The sequence below is a fragment of the Danaus plexippus genome, chromosome Z (genome assembly GCF_018135715.1).
Source record: "Danaus plexippus chromosome Z, MEX_DaPlex, whole genome shotgun sequence".
NCBI classification, from domain to species: Eukaryota; Metazoa; Arthropoda; class Insecta; order Lepidoptera; family Nymphalidae; genus Danaus; species Danaus plexippus.
The window spans coordinates 14,032,164-14,058,005 of NC_083559.1; the positions used below are offsets into that span (position 1 = coordinate 14,032,164).

A 25,842-nucleotide genomic window follows, 5' to 3' on the forward strand; every position below is an offset into this window, starting at 1 on the left:
AATAACTAACAGACATTATAGAATATGTAGTTGTATTTTCGTCATGCCTGTTTAGCGAATATATAAATAACATCCTAAATTTTTAATAGCATTAGAATAGAACATTTGGAGAAAATAATGCTGTTCAATATAATATATTTTTTTTAAGATGTCGATGTTTACAATTTTATCTCAATCATAATTGAAATATAGAATTGTATGAGAGTTATGTTGCACGTCACTGCCATATTTGTATTTTGTTACTGGCCAATGTTGTTGTTGTTGTTTGTTTAAAATGTTCATCATTGTTATTATTTTGAATACTATATGAGTTTATTTTATGTGACTTAAGTGTATTTTTATACTTATCAGTTTTTGGCCCCTTCATAGAAAATTAAGAAAACATAGAGTTTTAGCCAATCATTTGCAATGATGATACATGTTGTGTATTTTAATTGGAGTTGGAGCTTATGACGTTTAGGTAAAGCTTTAAACTATGGAAAAATTAAGATACAAAATTATGTTAGTACGAGTATCCTAACAAACCCAGCCTGAGGAGGGATGTCTATGGCAATAGTTTTTTTTTTTAATCTGGAGAACATCATTCTATTTATGGTGACATTTACAAAATTAGCTAAATACTTATGAGTATTTTTGAAGAGGTTGACAGCTATAACTATATTAAAAATAAACATCTTAAAAAAATATAAATCTTATTATAATAGATTATACCCATTTTTTTAATTATAGAATCATAAATATTAATTTGACATGTTATAAGAAATGAATAAGAGAAATTACTATCAGGGTTTGCTAAAATACGTTTGGATAAAATTATCAATTTAATTTTTCAATACATCGTATCGTTATCGATTACCATAAACAATTATGTCCCTCTCTATCGCATAGTTCCCAGGTCCAACTAAAGTGACATTTCACAATTTGCGATTGACAATTCACTTCAGTAATAATGGCGCACTGGCGACAGACAGATAATTTTCTGTAAGATTAGTTTACTGGGTGAGGTGGAGTGAAAACAAAGGTATTAAATGCCGTACCGCAGGCGATACTCCGCGAAAATGCCAGATTACGATATGGAAGTGACCGTTGTAGATGTTTATGATATGGCTTCGGACATTGGAAAGGAATGTGAAATAATTATCGAAAAATACGGCCCTGAAGCTGTAACAGCTCTACTACCGAAGGTGATAAATGCGCTGGAATTATTAGAAAATTTGGCTGTACGCAATGAAAAGGAGAATCAAGCATTGAACGAATTAACAGCGAAGATATCGCAGTTAGAAAACGATAAAATAGAAAAGGCGGAGTACAGACAACGATTCGAAAAGGTATGCAGAGGTCATAATTATTTGGTTATTAAGATGCTTCGTGAAAAAGAACACGAAACGTTTGCTATAGTTTCAACATCTTTGAGTATGTCAGGTCTTACAAAAGGCGCATAATGTTTCTGTTGGATATTGCACGGCTTTGACATCCCACTATTTGTTCAACTTATGCTAATTTATAGATCACGTTAATAAGTATCAGTCAGGTCATAGATCCTATTATGGTCATTAATATATGAAATTGCATTTTGGTGATTTATAATTGAATTATTACTCATTATTACTTTACAATGATCTATAATAGATCAAATAGTTCAAAATGATACATTTCAACGAAAACAATTTCGTTCAATCCATACTATTAAAATTAAAATTACAACAAAGAACAATTTTAGCATTTTTTGTTGTTTAAAAAAACATGATGTAACAATAACAGTAAGATTTTTATTATTTAATCTCGTTAATATTTCACATTGTAAATATATTATTACTTGTCCAAAACATTAATAGAGTTAGTCATATGAGGAAATTTAAGAGGATTTAAGAGAGGAAGTATCAAGTGATTGTATTTACCGCCTGATCTCAAATTCCCAGCTCTATATTGCTAGTATTTGTTTTTATTTCATATAAGTTTTTGATGAAAATACTTCCAATTTTTTGTCTGTTTAAGACTGTAATTAATATTTTTGGTATATTTTATAAACCTTACACCTCATATAAGTAACATTTATTTAAAATTTTAAATGGTTCACAATCTTATCCTTATTGTTATATATATTTTTCATTTAAATATAAATAATGTTACAGGTGAATGTGAACATTTCAGTTCTGTTATCAGCTTATTCGATGTTTAATTTAACGCACATGTGTTTACTCTCAATTGGATAATTGGATTACATTCCCAGCTCACATGCTATTTCTTGTTTAAAGACATTACATAGAAATACACTATTGTAATGGAAGCTATTTGTCGGTAAGGTTACTTTAAATTGAAAAACAGTATAGGAAATAATCACATATATTATATATGTATATATATATTATATATGTTATAATATTATCAATTAAACCAAATTTTAGAAATCACTTTCTACTTTCTACATAGCTGATATAAAAAAAAAAATGTACTCTGTGATGAAAATATATATGTACATGTTTGTGGAGATAACATATCATTGTTAAGGAGAATGTTTAGAATTTACTCCTACAACAATTTATATCTAAAACAGAGTTTTATTTTAATTCAACCTCCTTGGTTGTGCCGTCAAAGCTGATATGACTAACAACTGACAAATTAAAAAAAAAATCCTCATTACCGAAATCAATATTAAAAAACAATATTTTACATACCTATCACTAGTTTTATCGTTTTTATAATAATTCCTTCTTAGATATATCAATATTTCTTCACATTAAAATACTATGGCCATAAAAACAAGCTTATCAAATTTATTGATAAATTAATCCATTGTGTTGATACTAATATTGTGGATTTAGAATTCGGTGACAATTTTAGACGAAACCTCTTAGTTCTCAATGGATTCACCGTGCGGGTGCCGGGTCCATCGCGTTGCAGGGAGAGGAGCTTCAACAGTGCCTGGGACTTGCTACCTAGGTTCAAGGGGCCCCTATCTAACGCGCGTTAAACGTTCACCTTCACCCTCCAAGCTCCTCTTTCTACCTAAACAAATTTGTAAAGAACCTACTAGGGTTGCCTTCGAAGTACGTTCCAAGCAGGAATTGATATTAGTTCTGGAAAGGCCCAAGTCTTTTAGTAGGTTGTAGAGAGATTTAGCCGTCATACCTCTCGCTCCCACTTCGCGTACAACCTATTTCTAGTGAGTTCGTTAGTGGGCTCGTTATACGTATTGACCTCGATGGTGTGGTCTTTGGCGATGTTGGTTTCCCAAGGAACCGTAAGCTCTATTCTTTTATCATAGTTTGTTTAAAATATTATTCGAAATCTATTATATTGATAAAAATTTGTAGCACTGATCAAATGCCAACAGACAGATGTCGACTTATATAATTTGATATTAAATGGTAACTTGGTCAGAGTTCGGTTTTTTTTTTAATATTAGATATAATTACGCTGTGTTAGTCTATTATGAATTTTGTTAATTTTATTGTCCACAAAAAAAGTTAATTAAGTTACTTCTCTTTGAATATTTCTTTGCGTATTAAAATATGAACGATATTAAAGATAAAAATAATAAACATATATTTTTTTTCCCATTTTTATTGTTGTATGATGTTATTATAAAATTTTTATTTAACGGAAATTATTTACAAAACTATATGGATGTGACTATATTTGTTGAGGTAAATACATTTAGATATTGAATACGCATGTTTACGTATATATATGTGATTATATTATTGGACGTTTTTTTCATTTATTTATTTTTAATCATTATCATTTCTACGTTAAAAGAAATCAAGATACAAATATATCAGTACAATCACAGTACATCAACTTTTTCTATACAGCATTATCAGATGACTTTGATTACAATGCAGTGTTTCATCCGATCAATACTTTGTATGCTTTGATATGATTTAAGAATATTTTTTATAGACTATATACTACTCACTACTATATAGACTCACTCTCCTTCCTTATACTCGTTTTGTCTGGAAACATAATATATTTGTGCTTTATGTTGCATTAAAAACATATTTACGTCGACTTAAAAAAACAATGATGTGAATTTGGGAAAAGGTTCTATTTCTAGCTAGAGTAACTATTTTACGCAGCTTAGAGTAGATAAACTTAGCTTATCTTTTCTAAACTTTGCTTGTTTTACCTTAGCTATAAGCCTGAAGCTTAGCTCTAAATTTCTAAATCGAATACAGGTATCGCGTAGTATATTTGTTGTTTTCTGCTTTATCCTTATGTTTTTTTTTTATCTTCGTACATTATAGTTTATGCGAAACAGGTTTCATAAACAAAATTTTAAAGTTCTCTCAATCCGATCGAACTGTCTCTCATTTCATCATTAACCACCTATTGTTTGCCGACATGATAATATTTGCAAATTCAAACCACGGAGGGAACTGGGATAAGAAACTTCGTCATAAATTAAAATTATTTCATAAAAAAACCTTTGAGCTATACTCTAAATTTTATTAACAAATTAATGTCACGTTAATTAACTGTTTCTGTTACAAGAACGTAGGTCTGCAAAAAACCGCCCATAAAATAGCACAGTTTTCTTTTGTAAGTTGGTGTAACACTGATAATTTAATAAATATTTTAGTGAGAATATTCAGATATTAATGAATACCTTGACCAGATTACGTTTTAACGAGTTTCAATATGCCTTCCATTGTGATTATTAGTTGAATAACATCAAATTCATTGACTCTATTCACCCGCTAACCACATCATGTTTGACGTCCAGTTTGGCTCTTATTAAATTACTTCAATGTCGTTAAAAATGTCCAAAAAAATATATATTTTTTTTACATTAAAAAATTAACATGTTTTCGTCTTTGAAAAACTTGAACAGTAAAATGGGACGAAACGTCTCTTATATTTTAAAATCAGGATTTACATTTTAAGATTAGTTTCATCTTCATTTTATAACAGCTACAGTCTTTTCTATATACATTTTAACAAATATATTAAATATACTGAATACGTATTAAAAAATCACTTTAAATACAATGTTATCTGATCCCTTAATTGTTTGCGCTGTAAGAGAACATTGTTTTTTTTTATTATTATTTTAATATGTAAAACTTGTTATGATCGAAAAATCTAGAAACAAGGTCAAGGTTTACCATCGGAAGTCACCAAGTCTCGACTTTAGAGACCTGGCTATGACAAAGTCTTTAATTTTGATTAACATTGTAAAAATTCTATTGCCATTCGTCATATCCCCGTAATTGAAAGAAGTCGATATTTTGCCCTATTGCTTATTATAAATATCGCAATATTATTTTGATTACATTGTATCGTATTGTGTAGGAGATAGAGGCTATCGAGGAGCAGTGGAGGACGGAATCAGCTGAGTTGGTCACAGCCGTCGCCAGGCTCCAGGACGAGAATAAACGTTTGAGACGTACCATCAACTCGCCAGCGGACGGTGAGTTTTGGAAATGTATGATATTTTTTCATTTATTTTTATTCACACCCACATTGAAACACACTCACACTTAAAAGAGCGCTTAGACATATTTCTCTGTTTTCGTGCATTGTGTTTTTGTGTTTTTTTTTTTAATATTTCATTTCGCCTTTTTATAAGATAAAATCAAAATTGCGAACGCGTTAATTTTTTTGTTAACACTTATTATTCCAATGGCGTATTTCAAATCATTTCTATTAAGACGCATGCGTGCACGGGCACACGCGTCTGCATTCCGCATTTGCATACATAGGCCACGCACACACAAACATACATAATCATACACTCACACACACTCACATTCAAACAAGTGCACAGACAAACGCCCTTCCCATACCTGCTTGTACAATCACACACGTACTCATACACACGAACACACAGAAACACATATCCACAAACACATATATAAACCCATACACACACACAAACACACACTCATGCACACACATATTCACTCACATATACACACACATACACACACATGCACACACATACATACGTAATCACGAAAACACATACATGCTCACGAACACACAACTCACAATTACACGCATTCATTCACATAAGCACACATCCGCACATGCATAGGACCAGCACATGAACACAAATAGAAAGGGCACGAACACGCGCACAGGCACAAGGATAAGCACAGGCACAAGCGCAAGCACAAGAAACGCACACACATACGCACATTCTAGCGCATTCACACGCATATATGATCATGCGCATTCACACGCATATATGATCATGCGCATTCACACGCATATATGATCATGCGCATTCACACGCATATACAATCACGCGCACGTATACGCAAAAGCGACCGTTCATTGATATTATTTAAATTTACTAGCAGTATTAAATCGCTTTGGTAAAATTACATTACATTAGCAGGCAGACACTAGCAAGCATGTACAAGCGAATTCCCACTATAATTTTTTGTTATAGATTTTTATTTTATTTGGCGAAGTATATTTTTATATTATGTAATATACAATTTTTCTCTATGTGTCTTCGGCACTAAACGGCTCTTAAACGGCTGGACTGATTTGAATTAATTTCTTTGTATGCCGAAATTGGTGGCCAGTGTATGTTATGTATAACCAAATGGATCGCGCCCCAGATGGTTTAGATTCACAAATCAGCCATGCAGATGGCGCTGCAGTCGGTAACTAGTTTATATTAAATGAAAAGGCTGCAACGTAGGTTACTATATGTAATGATTTAATACACTTTATACATTTCTCTACGAGCGCAACTGATGCTCTTGCCGACAGAGTCATGGGTCAAATACTAGTATACATATATAACTTAGCAAGCACACCTACAAGTTCACGCATATGTCTGTTTTTTACACATATTACACACGCTAGCAACCGCGAATGAAAGAAAAGAAGATTCATCACGTAACTACGTGCTGCCATAAACAAAAATACACATAAACACGTGGAGGGGTTACAAACACATAGGCATATGCCCATACATATAAACATGCACGTGCGAATGTAATTATGCCTATTTATGCCTCTTAGAGATAAAACAGCAAACACACATTTACTTGCACTCTTTCACTCAATGAAGATCATGCGAATTCTTTTATTTGTTTTTTATATTTTTGTTCAACATCCATGTACACACGCATACACATGAACACACACAACAAACACATTTACTCGTGCATACTTAAGTAGGCACTCACGCACACAAACACACTCATGCTTTCGCGAATACTTTATTTTTATTATTTATTTTTACATTTCACCTCGTCTTAGGTATTACGTAATACTTTTGATAGTTTTCAATTGTAATATTAATATAAATATGTTTTTTGCAACATGCTGCGTGCGAACTGCTTATATAAAGTCTCTACTCAATAATTATATTTGAAATATTCCACCACTTAAACAGTAGTAAAATTCATTATTAAAACCAGATTTTTTTAGTACAAAAGAATCGATAAATATCATAATTTGAAAGGTACATATCATTTATATCATCTTTTTCTATACAATTCTATATTAAAATTTTACATTTCAATATCAGTCTATTGTAACTTTGTTATTACCTGTGGGTACATAAAACCACGTTCTATTTTCATCAACTCGTATTGTTTCTCATATTTTTTTTGTTTAAATCATCAATAGCATTTTTACAAAACGGTACAAAATTATATATTTTTTTGTACTTCATCACACAGACAAATCAACATCGATCAATATATTTGATGAATGTAATACAAAACGGACACTATTATAACACAGAGGGTCTTGTAAATAATGTTTAGGGACCAGCGCCCCGCCGTCCCCGGCCAGGGAGCACGATCAGGAGGTGCTGTCCCGTCTGAGCAGCACCGCGGAGAAGCAGCGGGCGACGCTCAGACACCAGGAGCTCCAGCTGCAGGAGAAGCAGCAGCTCATTGACAGCGTAAGTTATAACTGCTTTGCACCCTTACTTGCCTACTCGACATACTTCCAGTCGACTCATAGCTCCTAATGTCTCAGCGTCTACATTTCTTCAAGTTTCAGTCAGTCCCATTCCAACTTACAAATCCGAAGGTTGTCTTATTAAAATTAATAAATATAAATTTTTAAAAAAGGCTCAATACATAAACACTATAACAGTAAGTTACACCAGATTAGTTATTTAGCAGATATATATAAAGATATAATATTATAATTGACTTTGAATAGTTACTTGATCTATTCGAAAATCTACCTAGTCATGACATGGAAATTCTTCTAAAAGTTTTTAATAAGAAAAAAGAGTAAGGTAACTTACTGCAGACCAAGTTGGTACACAATTTTTAAAACTCTTATCCGACGAATTGATAATTTGTCGATTTGTTGGAATCAAGTATATCGTTTGAATTAAAATTGGACGCGTTGAATTTATTCTATTTTGATGTCGTTATAAATCTGTTGCTAGTCAACAAGACTGAGTCTCTTCATAGCACTAACAACGTAGAGGATGACAATCATTCTATGATTTGACGTATTTGTATATGAGAGAGGAATGTAACCTCGATGACGTCACCATGGAATTGTCAAAAATGACAAATGAGACGAAAAACGAGCACTAAATTCTCATGTATAATAAGTTTATTTACGTATGACAGTATTCGTTTTATTTAGCGTGTTGTTTATTACACATTGGAATGTATTTGTGTTCGTAAATATGACATTATCTTATCTGTGGCATTGCTGCTAGTTTAATGTTTTTTTTTCCTGTAGTATTTTCATTCAGATGAAAGAAACTTACCGACATTTAAATAATCTCGATGAACGCTATCTGTGTTAGAACGTGGCGGTAAAATTATTGTGTTGTTTAGGAATTGTTATCGGATCCTAACACGTAATTATATATTATATATTATATAATGGTATTAAAATTCCGATTTCAATTTAAACTATAAATTATTTTTTTTATTTCATATATTAGATAATGGGATTGATAATGTTATCAATAGCAGACGAGATTTTAAATTCTGTTATTAATTAAAAATAATAAAAGTCTTTCTGTAATCACATTTCATATAAGCGATTAATTAATGTGTTAATAAAAATAGTATAGACAGAGAATAGCATCATATCGTATCGTAGGTATTTTTACAAGGTAAATAGACTATAAATTTTAACGAATGAAAAAAAAAATAAATATATTTTGGGACGTTTTTTTATTTATTCAATAAATAACACTTATATGAGCCGTAGAAAATATACCGTTTCAGACCCTGTTAGTTAGTTCTCATGCAATGTTGCCCTTCTAGATAGGAAACAAAAATCTTTCCTTTACTTTTGAATATAGCGTTTGTTTAAAACGCTTTGTAAGTCAGTTCGGTATGAGGATAACACCTCAAGCATAAAATATATGTACTTTTAAATAAATTCACTTAAATTATGATGAAAAGAAAATAAAAAATACAATCAGTATTTTTTTTTTTCAGACACGATAGTTATCTTGGAAATTGTGTGTCTAAAAAGTATCAATAGATCTATAATTTAAAAATATAATTCATAATATGATAGGATTTATACAGAAAATCTATCATAATTACACGATATATCGATGAAACGATCTATCATGCAATATAAAATTTTACTACTTTTAACGCGAGCTTCTTATTACGTAACGTTTTAAGTTTAATTAAAACAGTATTAACAGCCTCTTTAATTATACAAACTTTATAAAACAGCTCTCGACATGAAAGCGGGTTACATTTTGTGATACACGAACTAAGAGATTCAAATAAATTGTACTAAAAAAGTTTGATATAAGGTTATTTTTTTATATGAATAAGAATATATAGAAACTAGTGTGTGTATGAAAGACAAACATTACATAGATAATAAAAATCTTACTTATTATAATCTTAAACAGAGGACTTGATCTAAATACATTGCAACTGTTTGTCATTATTTCAAAGCCGCCGTCTCGTACTAAGCACACTTTACTTTTACACTTGACACGAGATGTCATAACACTGTAATGAAACTTTCGTAAGAGACTTTTACGAAATTATATTTTAATATTGTATGGATATTTATAAAGTTTGAAGGCTTTTATGCATCACGCCAAACAATAAAGTGACGTAATTTTTTTTACGTTCTTTTGTGTTTATTATTATTTATTGCATTTCGCTTTTCCGTAGAAGAATTGCTTGAGTTTTTTTTTTCTTTTGCGTCCATTCAATAGGTTGCATTCCGAACAATAAATATGGAATTCGCAAAATTTGCAATATATCAAAGAGTTAAGGACATTCCTCGTCCAGTATCAACGAACGATAATTATAATACTCTAAAAATAACATGGCTTTTTTTCACTTTTTCAGTAAATACTGAAATAAGTTTTATGTTTTTTAAGATGAGTATTGAGAAGTCCTTTCATTAGCATAAGTATTTAAGTTATAAGCATCAAGGTCATTCAAGGGATATGTGCATATTAAAAAAAAAATAACTATTAAAAAATTACGAAACAAGATGATATAATGTAACCGAATCTTGGAAGTCATTAAATCCAGCGATCCCGCGTCTAATATCTCATTAAATAAAGTAATTTCGAATTTCGCTACACCCTCACCATTTCACCTCGCCCGCTAACATTTCGCCAAGTTAAGCGATGAGCTCATTTGCCATTGCCTGACCTTTACGATGTAATGTAGTTTAGATAGAGCAAACAGAATACATATAAAATGGAGAAGATTGCTTTCTATAGAAACCCAAAGGTAGGTCACGTCGTCGACTGTGACATTTCATATAGCAAACAGTTTGAATAGCTAGAGACATATTCAGCTAGAGCCGTGTTCATACAGATGCACGGTTAGAACTTTGCTTATTTAACAATGTTGTTGTCATGAATATATCGCTAAGTAATTCAAAGATTACGAATAAAAAATACGTTACCTCGGTACATCAACGTAACGTAATAAACTTACATTACACTGTTTTACGTAATAATTCATTCAAAGGTCCATGAGAGTTAAAAATGTTGGTTTCTATCGGACATGTAAATAAAAGGAACGGTGTGGGGTTGTAGTTTTGAATGTTGATATCGATGTCTGTAGCTGGTCATAATTAGCGTTAATGCCTAAGTTGTATAATAGTTGTATAACATATGCTCTCAGAATCAATGATAACCGATTTCTGTCTCGTCTGCCATGGCGACGGTAAGCGGTGAAAGTAGACGTCCAAGTTGCATCGATACCGCGGCGTTACCTTCACTTTAAAAAGTTCATATTTATTTTATTATTATACTAAGATACAATTGAATATAACAATTTACATATAAGTATTTTATATAATTTGTAATTCAATAATTACCGAACTTCCAGTTTATGGAATAACTAAGACTATTTCATTATTATTATTTTTTACGTATTTTTACGCAACTATAACTTCTCTTTCTCTGCGATAAGCAATTTTTTTCTTTTATATTATGATTTGTTATTCAGGACAGTATTTCGAATTTACATGATACGATAATATTATTTTAAAATCATTCGCTTTATCTTGTTTCATTATCAATCCGTCGATAATTCTCAACAATTCATTTTTATCTAGATTAAAAAATATGTGTAAATCGTAAATATCTTGTATATTGTAATTAGGGCATTCATTTTTATATAAACTTATTTCTCTCACTGCAATATTTCGTACTTCAAGTAACTGATGACGTGCGTCCGCTCGCTCTATAATCTCATTGAAACTTGACGGACAGGTGATACAACTTTGAGGCTATCCAACTTAAAAGAAAAATGTCTTATGTTTTAACGTGAAATTTAGCATTAAATTTTTTACAAAACTTAAAAAAAAAATCCGTCACATTTCTGTTTATATAAAATCAATGTTTACGTAATATATTCTAAATTTATATGCTTAACATACACAAAAAAGAAAAAAATAAATTTCATATGTAATCTTTTTTTTCTATCCACTTGTGTTATTTTATATTCATTCATCTCTAAATTATACATATGCGATAGTTTGTTTGTTCACGTTAATTCTCTCTTTTGGCGTGAGTACCAAATTACAATGGAGAACTTGTCTTTTGAAAGTACACTATGAGTCATAAATATATATATTATATGAAGTAAATATGATGAAATATATAATTTATTCATTTTATAAATAATTTCAATGACATGACGTTATGGTAGTTTAAAGTTTCGTCGTGTTTGTAGATCTGTATTAAAAGGGAATTTGATTCGACTGTGGGATGTTTGGACAGAGGTTGTACACCCTATATAAGGAAGGTATTAAAAATATAACAATTGTGATCGATCGCCTTTATTTATTACGATGATGAGAATATAAATTCAACAAAGATATCGTTAAGATATATTTACTACGAATTGGGATCGTCTTTTAAACACAATTTTTATTTCAATACCTACGTTGATACCACCGTACTGGAAAACCAATGCAAACGACACGCCACTGTATACCGAATATTTATAGTTTTTCATTCATAAATCATCGCACATTGAAGTTATTTTAATATTTGCAAGTACACGACACACAGGAAACGCTTTGTATTTACTTATGCCAAGCATACTGATGTGTGATGTATAGCGTACAACGTATTATATAAATGTTATATTCTCTACCAACAAAGGTCTATATAACATATACTAACGGGGAATACGTCATATATTAGTCACATTTGAAGTGACCAAATGGAAATAATTGGATGACAAATTTTATGCTTCTGAACAGACCATAAGATTTATCTCATTGTACATGTGTCCTCATGAATTCTTTTAATTATGTTATGTTATAAAATATTTCTAAGAAAATGTATGGAGCGTCTAGAAATGGCATGAGACTTTCTCATTGTATCGACTTTTAGAGGTACCAATTAGCTGCCATAATATATTTCTTCCTATCTACGATGCTGCAGAAGTAATTATTTTTACGATTCCATTTAGACTGATCACTTTCATTACTAGTTTGTCCAGTTCTATTCGAAAGTTACGATAAGTGTGGTAATAAGTTTACGTGGGACATAAAAATAGATCAATCACAACCAGAGATTACATAGATATATGTGATTAATAGTAATGCTTTCGGTTTAAAAACTTACGTATGTCCTTCAGTAACTCACAATGTATTGCGTCCGTGAAGAGTAAGAGGAAGTTAAAAATGTTTAGGATTTTTTATTCTAATAAGTATAAGAATTCATCATTTTAAATATATTTTTATTAAGATTTATTTAGTTCAAGAAATTTATGTTATAGGTATATGTATAACATTTGTGTGACTTTGTTTCTTACGTGATTAAATCAATTTCATTCTAAAAATAAGAAACAAAAGAAGGTTGTCATAACTGTGACTTCTCTGTCTGTCAGTGCATGAGTCTGTGACATCGTAGCTCTGAAACAAATTCCGATGCTTTTTTTCACATGCAACACATCCTAATAGCAGATTTACACTCGCGTACGAGTCGTACGTGGTTCTTAGCTGGGGTTCATCTAAAATTGGTCAAGCAGATGAAGATCTTATGACTAACATCATGAGATCTTTACCTATGCTATTATAAATGATTCACAGAGACGTATGTAGGTATTTAAACATACAACACATTTAAAACTTGTATAAGATAAAATCTATATGCGAAAATCAAATCATTCCCTAAAATTTGTGTATTGTAAGAAAAGCTTAAAGAAAAAGCAATTAAATTTTGTGTACAAATTAAATTAGACTAATAAAATATTTATTCACATTGCGACGATGAAAAATATAAGAAACGAGATATTATTTCTATTCATTTCTGTTCTTAAAATATTATTTTAAGATAAAATTATTGCATACAACTAGGTACTGCAACAATAACTTATTACGAATCTCAAGGTATGTCGAGACTCGAGTTCATAATGAAAGTACTATCCGCTTAGCTGTTTTGTAAAGTTATAGACTTGATTTCGTAAGGAAAATGAGATGATTTAGAAATATTAATATGCTCTAAATACATAAAAAAAAGCATTGTCAATCACAAAACTCTGTGCATATGTACCTATATAAAAATTACAACAGGGTCAAGTAAGTTTCGTCTGTTCTGAACAACCTGTTTCCATAATAAGGAAGTTAAATGAAATACTATGGGCACAGAAAAAAATATCAACTGTCTGTTATTCGTCAATCGAAATTCTTAACCGTATGAATACGACACGTCACTCTTTCTTGGCGATGTCATTAAATCAAACATAGCAATCGAAACTGGCTGTTTATAGGTAAAATATTTTACTAATAATTAAGTTTTACTAATAAAAAAATATATATATATCCGACCTTTTTATTTAATTCTAAAGCCGTCATCTATAATATTATCTTGACAATTCAACAAATAAGTCATATAAATAAGATTACGAACACTTTGGAACGTAGAATTTCCTTCACGTTATATTTTTTTTATATAATTCCGATAAGCACTATCTTGATTCAACGGGGACATCGCTTCCAAAATAACTGATACCTTTTATCTCACTACGTCCAAAAACGCGGTATACTCACCTGTTATTATATTAATTTATCACGTGTGTGAAGAGTTGGTCTATCAAATGGCTATTTTGGATACGTTGCAGTTGACAAACCAAGTGGAGAAATTGGCACAGGTCAGTCGTGATCTTCGACGGAAACACAAGCAGCTTCAAAATCAGGTTGGTGGTGAACGACCTCATTAGGGCTTTTCATCTAGCTCTGGACTACATTCCCATTCCTATTCAGTGTTCCCACTCCAACGATATACGTATCAAATGAAATGAGTACAACTTCTGTGATATTTTTTTTAGTTGTATGTGAAATTAAGATTTTTATTTTAGTTTCGATGATTAGTATTTAATGAATTTTATTCATATTTTTCAAAGTTATATGCCTGTATTTATGTTTCTATGATAAAAATTACGTACTCTTTTCCTCATATTTCTTTCAGACAATAAAAAAAATGTAAATTTGTCATTTTTTAAATTTATTCTCCATATTTAATGTAACAATTTGTTTAGATTAAATACAGAGAAATATAATTCAATTTATATTACGTCGCTTTTTTTGTTTACGTCAAATTCGTAATGAAATTTCAGCAGAAATAATTATAAGGAAAAATTTTTTTTGACGAAACCTGAAGTTAGATAGAATGAAGTTTGTGATGTGTACATTTGATTATTTCAGATGCGTTTAGTGTGCGAGGAGAGAACCGAGCTCACGGCCATTGTTCAATCACAACAGAGAGACATCACCGCGCTACAGAAATCAGATGCAAAAAATAAGGTAACTTACACACATAAAACATAAAGGAAACGCAAAGTAACAATTACGTTTATGAGTAACTTAAAAGCAACCAATCAAATCGTTCAGACGTGAAATTTTTTTTCATACTTTTTACAATTGCGCTTCGCCTTAGCTGCATTAACAACGCCTTTATATTAAGATATATATATTTGTATGTTGTTAAATATAAACAACCTTAATATGAATATCTTCACGTACGGCGCTGAAGCTGTTCGTTCACTAAGAGATTTTCCACTCAAGTGTCTTGACATTTCTATTTTGAGATAGAAATACTCACTTTTTACTGACATACATATCAAATGTTCTCTCTAAAGAAATCTTTAACTGCATGGCTAAGACATTTCACTGATAAACCTATTAATGTTCTATATATAAATGATTTTAAACTTTATGTTAAAGTCGATAAATATCATATTCGTGAATTTTACTTGTATAGTCATAAGCGAAGACAGTATCTTGACGAATGATTTACGCTATTGTTATGAAAGGATGTTTAAATAACAGCTACCGTGACTATTATACATAGCAACATACAATGAATATAAAGTTTGGAATATGCATTATTTAATTAAAGATCTGTAGGGAATAAAAAAAGATATGGTTTTTCTTAGACGTCACACAACTATATGTTGTGTGGTTCATTACAAATGAATTTAAAGTACGAACAAAATATTCACGTATATAAAATATATGTAAATAATATTCTATTGACGTCATATTAAAATGTTATTGTCAATATGTTTTTTAACTAACCAAAGAGCAAATCACTGTTAGTGTTTGTTTGGAATAAGACCAGCAAGCTTGCTATGAGCTCTGCTTGAGCGTTACAATTGAAATTGAAATTGTATTTGTTGCGACCGCATGATGTTATGCATGCATGATGCATAGCTCTAGTAGAATAATTTGATTATAAGTAATAATTGAACAAAACCTTTCTAACTCGATAGCGGCTTGAATGTTGTAATTTTTTTTTTTTTAGATTTCCAGTAAATATATATATATTAAATACTTTATTTTTCCTCCGACTTCGTATGTCTGGTCTTATGAATTAGGAGCAGAGCAGAGACTATACCGTTTGTGCATTTGAAATGTTAGCCAACAGTCAGCGATGTTTATAGTCTGTGGTGCGAGACTAGAAACAAAATAAAAGTTCCATGCTGTAATCCCGCGATCTACGCTGATTTATAATCTATGTCTTATTCTAATGTGTAAGCTAAATTTCTTTATAATTTCTACAAAATGATTCAAGTCGTTTTTGATAGCAACAAATATCAATACATTGGTTATAATTAAAATGATGAAAGCAATATGAGAATTTTTTATTTGAAATGTCGATATTTTTATTACCGAATAACAAATTTGTTTAAAACTAACTAAACATAGTTTAATACTTTCTGAATGCTAAAAGGGACTTGGAATTAGTTATAAATCAGTCGCTAAATTGATTAGAAAATAATTTTTGTATAAGTTTTATGTGTATTCAATATTTTTTTTAATAAAATTAACAGAATGCAATCTATATTGTACTGTCTCTATCGCGTGCGCACTATGGAGGTATAAAAGAAAAGTTTTTATAACGTAACATTATCATGTACCTGGTATCTGGATATTTGAATAGTTTTTTAACTAAATAAAATTAATTATCGTTTCGAAAACGCCTCCACTCTAGGTTATCTGTCGTCATATATATATATATATATATATATATATATATATATATATATATATATATATATATATATATAATTTTATTTTACTGTTAAAAAACATTCATTTTACGTATTAACAACGTGTTAACGAACGTAAGGGGTTGCCATATTTGTATAAGATTAACAATATGGTTGCTAATGTAAGGGGTTTTCCAATAGGGACGCTTGAACTTTGACAGCTGATTGCGGCCATGTTGTTTGAGTGACAGCTGTCAAATGCAGTGTGTTATATTCATTCCGTCCTCCCAAACCACCATGGCAGGTTACAGTGTCGAGCAGCACGTGCAAATCATAAAATTGTTTTATGAAAATGGGTCTTCAGTTCGAGCAACGTTCCGCGCACTTCGCCCGTTTTACGGTCGCGATGATCGTCCTGCCGAGTCGACTATCCGTCGATTGGTGGACAAATTCAAGTCAACCGGGTCAGTTAACAATCAGCCGGTTCCCGTGCGTCAACGTAACGCGAGATCTGCCGAGAATATCGCCGCTGTGCGCGACAGTGTCCTCGAAAACCCGCGGCAGTCAATTCCGCGTCGCGCACAGGAACTCGGCCTTTCGCAGACGACAACTTGGCGAATTTTGCGTTGTGACTTGAGCCTGCACCCGTACAAGATCCAGCTGACCCAAGAGCTCAAGGTTAATGACCATAGACAGCGCCGTGTGTTCGCTGACTGGGCATTAGAGCAGTTGGAAGTTGACGCCGATTTTGGTAAAAAAATCATCTTCAGCGACGAGGCGCATTTTTGGATGAATGGCTATGTCAACAAGCAAAATTGCCGTATTTGGGACGAGACCAATCCACACGAGGTTCACCAAGTGGCAATGCACCCGCAGAAAGTGACTGTTTGGTGCGGATTTTGGGCCGGAGGCGTGATTGGTCCGTATTTTTTCGAAAACGATAATGGTGTGGCCGTCACCGTCAATGGTGAGCGATACCGGTCGATGATAACCAACTTTTTTTGGCCTGAAATCGAGAATATGGATCTGGACAACATGTGGTTTCAACAGGACGGCGCTACGTGCCACACAGCACACGCTACGATGGAAGTTCTGCACGTTCAAGCGCCCTTAATGGAAAACCCTATATATGTTACTTAAAAAAATTATATATTTTGCAAGCAAATTGAATAAAAGCGAATCCCCGGGATGTCACTGGTTGTGACATAAACTAGAGGAAATTGCGTAAATGACAGTGTAAGGAGACAACTTGGCCTTTCCAAACGGGTACTACTACGTTTGAAATTCGAAAAAAAAAATGTTCTTAGTTTGAATTCGACCGATTGATCCGTTTCTCATCCATAACAGCTAAGTCTCAGGTTTTCGATCATCATTTTATAGATCGGCTCTGCTGTTGAATCAACTATGATCTAGTATAAATTATATTTGAGATTAAAAAATAAAGCGAGGATCAGTACTGAATTATTCACGATTGACTTCGAAGAGAAAAAATATTTGATTTGAAGCGATAATAAATCAACCAGATAGTGCTGTGCGCGTATGAAACAAAAAAGTTTATGTATTACCCACACAAAGAAACGATGAGAGCACTCACACATGTCATCATACCAATCGGATATAAGCCAATGAAACATAAACCGTGCTACCGTAAACAATTCCCTTACAGGCGTGTCAAGTATAATGGACGATGGCTAATGATTTAGAAATTAAATTTTATGGAACATGTTTGGGATAGACTATTTTTCAACCTAATAAGCAAAACAGCGCTGGTTGAAGAACAGAATTCGGCAAAGCTATATAGACTTTTCACGTATTTCCACAAAGCCTTATTAATTGACGTAACAGTATTCTTAGACGGGACATTTTCATAGCGACGAAGGAATATTTAATACCGTTTGTAACATTTTGTAATTTAAAAAAAAAAAAACATTTATCACAATAATGAGATCTAAGATTTTCGCGAGTATTCATGTAAATGAAACTAGTATTATTCGGATTTACTACGCGGATTTTATTATTAAAAAACTACCACCACCTCACACCTCGTCTGCCCGTGATCACGGTTGCTGCAAAGTAACCGAAACGTCGGGATTATCTAGTTTTTAAATAATAAAATCCGCGTAGTATATCTGAATAATACTAGTTTCATTTAATAAGACCTAAGATTCATTTAAACATTTATCACGTCTCAAATGTTCTGAAAAATTAAATTTGATATTTATTTGTACTTTTATGAAACTCTAATTATAAATTACTAATTAAAATATTGTTCAATACTGTGTTACATTTAACAGATTTCGTAAGCTGATGCAGATATGTTGTTATATTATTTGGCCCATTTTTGCTTTTGATCGTAATCTGTCCACGGAAAAATTGTTTTATTGGCGTATCATTTCTCAATTTTCGTTTGTCGTCGATTGAAATCATTGTATTATTTGTGATGTCCATTACAGTGCACGTCATGCAGCGTGGCTATGGAAGACGACGAGGATCAATCCTCTAAACCGACGTTCAGCGTTCGTGAGCTGAGAGCCATCCTTCATGAGAGGAACGAGCTCAAACTGAAGCTGAACCGGGCTGAGGAACAGTTGCAAGCCCTGCAGGCCGAGCCACAACCTGATAGGTGAGTTGTACATGTTTATATGTACACACACACATACGCACACACACACACAGACAACTATATAGTTGTCATTATAGTGACGTAGCTTGGAAATTTGTATAAACACCTTGAAACAATATAGACCGAAGACAAAGATCATGGGAAAATAATTATAATTCTCTTCCACTCATTGTTACATTAATTATTACTACATATGTAGATTTATTTCTTATCTGTTTGTCTGTCTGTATGTATATATATATATATATATAATAAATACATTTTATTTTATGTTGTTATTTTTTTAATAAATTTGAATATATTTAATAACTTGGTGCCAAATAATATGAAAAACGTAGGACGTTTTTATTTTATCTCTTTTCAAGAGAAATACATGGCACCTCACTGTCATCAAACTGTAAGTCGACGATTCGAAGTCGGTTTTGAATGTAATAAAATTAAATGTATCATCCTTCGATTTCCCATGGCAACGTAGTGTGAATAAGTTAATAAACGTTCTAAATTGAATTAACAATAGTATCGTCAGCAGCGGCTCGGACACATCCCCCAGTATAAGTACGACGGCAGTTGATGACGAGGCACCGGTGCAAGGACCGCTGCCGGCTGAGCCGGACGACGCGCCCTGGAAGAGGAACAGTGGAATAAGGAAGTTGTGAGTACATATGCAAGATACAACCACACATACACATACACCTAAACACTCACAAACACCTACACGCCCACAGACACATACACACACACAAACATACACATACACGCCCACAGACACATACACACACACAAACATACACCTACACGCCCACAGACACATACACACATTAATCTGTCACTGTCAAATAGCTTCAAAATATACACAGGGTGGATTAATATGTCATATGAGTGGAAAGTATCCTTATAATTATTTACAATCAAGTTGAATCTAGCTGAGGAGAATTTTTAATCAGGAATAGTTGTAATTTATAATAAGATATAATAGTTTCAGTGCATTAAAAAAGGCTAAACAGTTGTGAAAAATCTTATAGAATCAATATATTTCCATATTTAAAAATTTTTCGTTAGCTTTTTTTAAAACATATCCTGTATATAAAGATGCTTTCCCTCATTACATTTATTAATTTCAACTGATGTCTTTGGTTCTATCAGCATTCAACTTTTTTAATTTTAATTGCACATCACTATTGGGAATGGCGTTGTAGCTGTTTCTATAACACAAATAACGTAAATATTTATTTTTTGCGAAATTATGTAGATCAGGACACTTAAAGAAATATGTATATGGGGTACAGAGATTTTAAAATTGCATGTAAAATAAAAGATAAATATTTGTTAGATAACCTAAAGTTGTGCTTTTTATTATTATTATATTAAAATATTATAAATTTTATGATATTTTAGTATTCTAATACACAAATATTATTAACAGCCTCTGTGGAGTTTTCAATGTTGCATTTTGTTTAAAACGGATGTGAGCATGCATGATGTGAATGTTGTGATATAAATAATTTTATATGGTGTTGGTTATATGTTGCATTTACTCATCCTCATTTTTTCATGGCTTTTGGTTATAAGGCAGAAATGAATTGATATATATTAGCTTCTCTATGCAATGCCTTAAAAGTGTTGTACTCTATATAAATAAGTGTTGAACTAAAATCTTTTCCAAATCATTTCCAATCAAGTTAACATTTAAATAATAACACATATCACATTATTTAAATATGAAAGAATAAATTCATTTATTGCTTTTATTTTATGGTGGCATATTTTTTAATTCAATTATGCAAACAGCTTGTATATTGGTTCTGGTAAATTTTTCCTATTATTTATGGTCTGATAGACGCATGATTCATAAGTATTTATTTTTGTCTATATTATTTTCAAAATTTATTATTATTATTATTATTTTTTAAATCCCTTCTAGGTGCGTTATAGTCTAAATGTATGGAAAATGCCACCAGGGCCGAAAGAGATCTTTGGAAACACTTAGCACGGAACGCATGGTAGTATATACACTATCAAAACGCTTTATCGCTTCCCACCTCATATAAAATAGTAACGGTCGCTATTTAATTCATAATACGTGCTGATAACAGCATTCGTTATCTGTCTGCTATGAAATATAACTATGAAGAGTTAAGCTAGACGAAGGTCCCTTTATATCTACAATTTTTATACATTTGTGCTAATGGCTAGATGATTGTTCGTCTAATCTCTTTGGTAAATTCTATTCGTAGACGTTTCTTTCTTTTTTTTTTTTTTTGAATGAGGATTTTTGTTTATTCTAACTTTACTCAAAGTCCCCGTATTTTCTGTTATAATGTTTTGGTTTTCGTCGTATTCCTATCGGTGTAAGGTTCTGGTTGGCGCTGACTGCTCGACAGGATGGCCGCCGTTCGCCACCGAGGATCTCTTTCGGCCCTTGGTATTGATAAGGTATTATCACCCCTATTCCTACAAAAGTCAGGTCTACTTTCATTTTTTTCATTTAGTTTGCTATAGAACTGTCTATTTTTTCTTGTTTGCCGCTAATGTAACGCTGCTAGTAGAAAGGATTGTTCAGTTTGTTTTGTGTATGATAATGTGTTAAGGAAGAGTTGTCGGTCCGCAGTTTTCGCAAGCTCTTTGCTGAGTCTGATATCGCCGTGGGGGGGTTCTCGCGTCGTCAGCTGGGTCGCTCCGGCGCCGCCGCGGCCGCCACCGCCCCCGCGTAGACACTCCGACCCCATACACCACACACACACCCAACAGCTACACCAGCCCCTCCAGACCCAGTGTCCATACGCCACCAACCGTCCGCGCGATCTCCGGTATGAGCTGCTACAACTGGCGCTAGGGAATAACGAAGTCTACACGTGGTTAGGCACCAACGACACTAAGGACTACGAAATAGACTTCAGATTCGAACACGACGTACCGCTACAGAGGTCCATCTCGCTGGATCGCGGCGTCGATATATTCAATTACCTTCAGACGCTGTCTGATACTGGGCTGTCGGATTCGTATTGGTCGCTGGATTCGGAAGTGGGGGCGAGCCTGCGTTTGGAACAATACAGGAGCTTCGAGGATGTCCAGGCTCCTCCAGTGAGGATGAGGAGCCGGCATGTTTCGTTGGATATCACCAATTCCTTTGGAAATTTAACGCCGCTCGTGCTGAAGGGTACTTATAAAGGCATCGAGGAAGAAAGTGGGATGTTGACACCTCAGATAAGGAAGCTCCAAAAAACCTACTCCTTTAAGAACTTCGATGACTACAAGGATGAAAAGAATGAAGAAGATAATTCTGATAGAGTTGAAACGGACTACAAGGGTGGTATAGAGTTCAGGGCGCCTGTTTATAGAAGCAACAATTGTGAGAAAGAGAAAGAAGATGAAAGAATTACGCGTCAAAGAAGAATCGGCGTCACTCAAAGCCCATGGCAGGATAACCCGATACAGAACTTGAGAAAAGAAGTCCTGAAATATAAGTTAACCCATTTCAAAAGTTGCGATGACCTCTATAGTAGCAAAGCTCGAACGACATCGACAGAGGCTATTAATGATATACCTTTCAATAGTTTAAAGAGCAATTATAAAATTAAATATAAAAGCGGCGACGGGTTGTCTGAAATAAGGAAACTGAAAAGGAATGTGTCTTTCCGCGTAGATTTGAATCAAGAGTTCAGTCTGCCTAATGTTATATTAAATAATGACAGCGACGATAGTGTTGCTAGCATACAAGATACTCCCGGTACATTAGTTAGTAGAACTTGTGATTGTAGTATCTGTGGCGAAGACGAGGTTAAAGTCGAGAATTCATTGCTGAGCAAAAATTTACGTAAGATATTCATGAAGTTGGTCTCATACGTACATTACGGTAAAAGATTTTCATGTTTCGATGACAACGAAAGCGAAATGTATATCTGCGTTGTAAATGTATTGAAATTTTTGCTCGGCTTATGGTTGAGGCATTTGGATCATAAACAACATAACCTGTGTGGGTAGAAGTGGGTGTGCTAGTTATAGATTTTTTTTTTTTATTATATAGAAAATAAATTTCTAGGTTGCAGTAACAAACTTAATCGTGGTGTTATGTAATAGTTATATGATGTACTAGATATAGTCGTTACAATTTTAACAAATATACCACTGACACATTTAAATAGCACAATATGAAACTTGGACTCTGTAATCATTGAAATTGCCTTGTCTGTTTTTTTTTTGTTTTTTTTTTTTAAATATTTATCTCTTAAGTGAATTATCGAAATTATTTATTCCAATTTTAAAAATGTGACAGATGTTAATAATTTAATACGAAAAAAAAGTATAATTGTTGTTTGGTGATTATGTTATTTTATTTATAATTTATATTAATTTATTTAACGAATGCTCTGTAACCAATTGTGACCAATATATGTATAGGGCTGTGTATGTGAGTCATACGTTAAGTGTTGCGGTGTTTAAGATTACATTGTAAGAGTAAATAAGTTTCGTTTTGCTTATAAAAAAAATATATATATTAAATCGCTAGAATCGTGTTCTTGAATTTAAAAAAAAATCGAAATATGCATAATGAAACTTTTTTGTATGATTATCCTGTTTATTATTGTAATAAGTATATATCCAGTGTTCATTTATTTTGCTAAAAATGTTTTATTTTGTGGTGCGGTATGGTGTTTTCATTTTATTATAAGTTTTAGTATGTAAATCTCTTTCAGATGGCTCGTTCTGCTGATCAAATTTAAAGGAACGCCAAGATTGAATGTTATCGACGATTTTTAACCTAGATCGGTTTTTTTTTTAATTTTAAGCCTTCTCCTAAATGCCACTCGTTTATTTTATTTTATCATTTCTATCAAACAATTTACATATTTATCAAATTTCTTTTGCTAAACATATCGTTAGTTAGGCCTTTATGATACGGATGTTTCAAATAATCGTTATGATAAAAAAGTTGTGTAGAATATGCCCTAGTATATTTAATACGTAGACAGCAGTACTAATACTAAACCTACCACGACTAGACATCACTAAACCACTAATATTATGTGATAGGTTTTTGATTGCAAATTTACATTTTCTAGTTAATATATACAAAATGAATGTTCGACTGTGCCTCTGTTCGGATCACGTGATTAATTAAGTTATTAGGGCTTTGTCATAGAGTAAGAATATAATCATTCCTTAGGCTTGTTCATAGATATTTGTATCGCCTCCAATATTCTTCTTTTTACCTGCAGTATCGTTCAAATCTGAGCGAGACATCACGCTTTTTTCTTGGGTGTGAGCGAGATAGCATATCACACATTCGCATTTATTCACACATAAGTTTTATTTAATCTAGCGCTTTCTTTTGTCTCCAATGTGAGCGAGACAAAATATTCTATATTGTCTTTGAGTGAGATAGCATATCCACTCACACATGGAAAAGGTAACACACTACAACAAAAATTGCTCCTAATATTATAGGATTTATTTCAATATTACCGGTACACTAGCTCTGGAAACGTCAGATTTAATTTGTCATTACGATGACAGGTGTCATTATATTAAAAATGCTAGTCACAGTACTATTCGTTATAAGCTGTATAAACGGGGGAATATCACTCGTGTTCGAAATTCAAAGATATTATTAACGTAATAATAAAACAGTATTATCACGGTAATATTCCCTTCATTATATAAGACGATTATTTGGTTTTCTGGTGACACCTCATCCTTCATCCGTTCACGTCTTGTGAGTTGCATCGATGGTAATTAAATTTAAGACAATTAATTGTTACGATACATATATAAAATTTATTAGTTGACGGTGTCAAATTAAAGATATGTTAATGTTAAGTTTAATGTGACTTTTATTTAATCACCTTAAGAATGAATTTATAATAGAAGCCGGTTTTTTTATTTGTGCCACAATTAATAACAAATTTTTCATCAGTTAACTAAAGAAATAATTGCTGAACTTAGCCCTCACTAAATGCGCGTACTCTTCCAATCTTTGGCAGTATGCATTCAACCGTTACCTATTTCATGCTCTTATTTAAAAAAGTGTATTTATACGTATGAAATTTCTTCATACTAATGTCGATGGTAAGTAGTTTGCAAAGGGGTTCAAGCATTGAATTAATTCTATGGAATCTTAAAAAAATATCAGATTTACTTAATATATATATGCATATATTCAGAGCGTCGCCTTTAAACCCAAGTACGATAACTATTAAGGAACAATGTTATTCAATCTACCCCAGGTATAATTTTTCCCCCCGGTTCTCAAATCACAGTTTGAAGAAAGATGTGTCTACTACAACTATTAAGTAATTTATTAACATTGTTTTATTTCAC

At 32.3% G+C, this 25,842-nt stretch overlaps 1 protein-coding gene across 8 annotated transcripts; it reads left to right on the forward strand.

Moving 5' to 3' along the window:
* Nucleotides 1-927: 927 nt before the first annotated feature.
* Nucleotides 928-25,347, forward strand: LOC116777236 (RILP-like protein homolog). 8 transcript variants are annotated; one of them, XM_032670667.2, is made up of 9 exons: nucleotides 928-1,328; nucleotides 5,299-5,431; nucleotides 7,740-7,879; nucleotides 14,532-14,606; nucleotides 15,115-15,213; nucleotides 19,355-19,524; nucleotides 20,042-20,176; nucleotides 21,878-21,957; nucleotides 22,133-25,347. In XM_032670667.2, exons 1-8 carry the CDS (start codon nucleotides 1,029-1,031, stop codon nucleotides 21,951-21,953), a joined length of 1,128 nt encoding a protein of 375 aa, XP_032526558.1. In that variant the 5' UTR covers nucleotides 928-1,028; the 3' UTR covers nucleotides 21,954-21,957; nucleotides 22,133-25,347. The 8 variants fall into 8 exon arrangements, with proteins under 8 accessions (XP_032526558.1, XP_061382073.1, XP_061382071.1 ...); XM_061526089.1 differs by having other exon boundaries at nucleotides 20,054-20,176; XM_061526087.1 differs by lacking the exon at nucleotides 21,878-21,957 and having other exon boundaries at nucleotides 20,051-20,176.
* Nucleotides 25,348-25,842: the final 495 nt, after the last annotated feature.

Excerpts from the sequence above, each read along its gene's own strand:
- LOC116777236 (XM_032670664.2), top strand. The coding sequence starts at position 1,029 with ATGCCGTACCGCAGGCGATACTCCGCGAAAATGCCAGATTACGATATG. Across the intron at positions 5,432-7,739 it reads GGACGGTGAGTTTTGGAAAT|GGACCAGCGCCCCGCCGTCC; the intron begins GTATGATATTTT and ends AATAATGTTTAG. Across the intron at positions 19,525-20,041 it reads GCCGAGCCACAACCTGATAG|TATCGTCAGCAGCGGCTCGG; the intron begins GTGAGTTGTACA and ends AATTAACAATAG.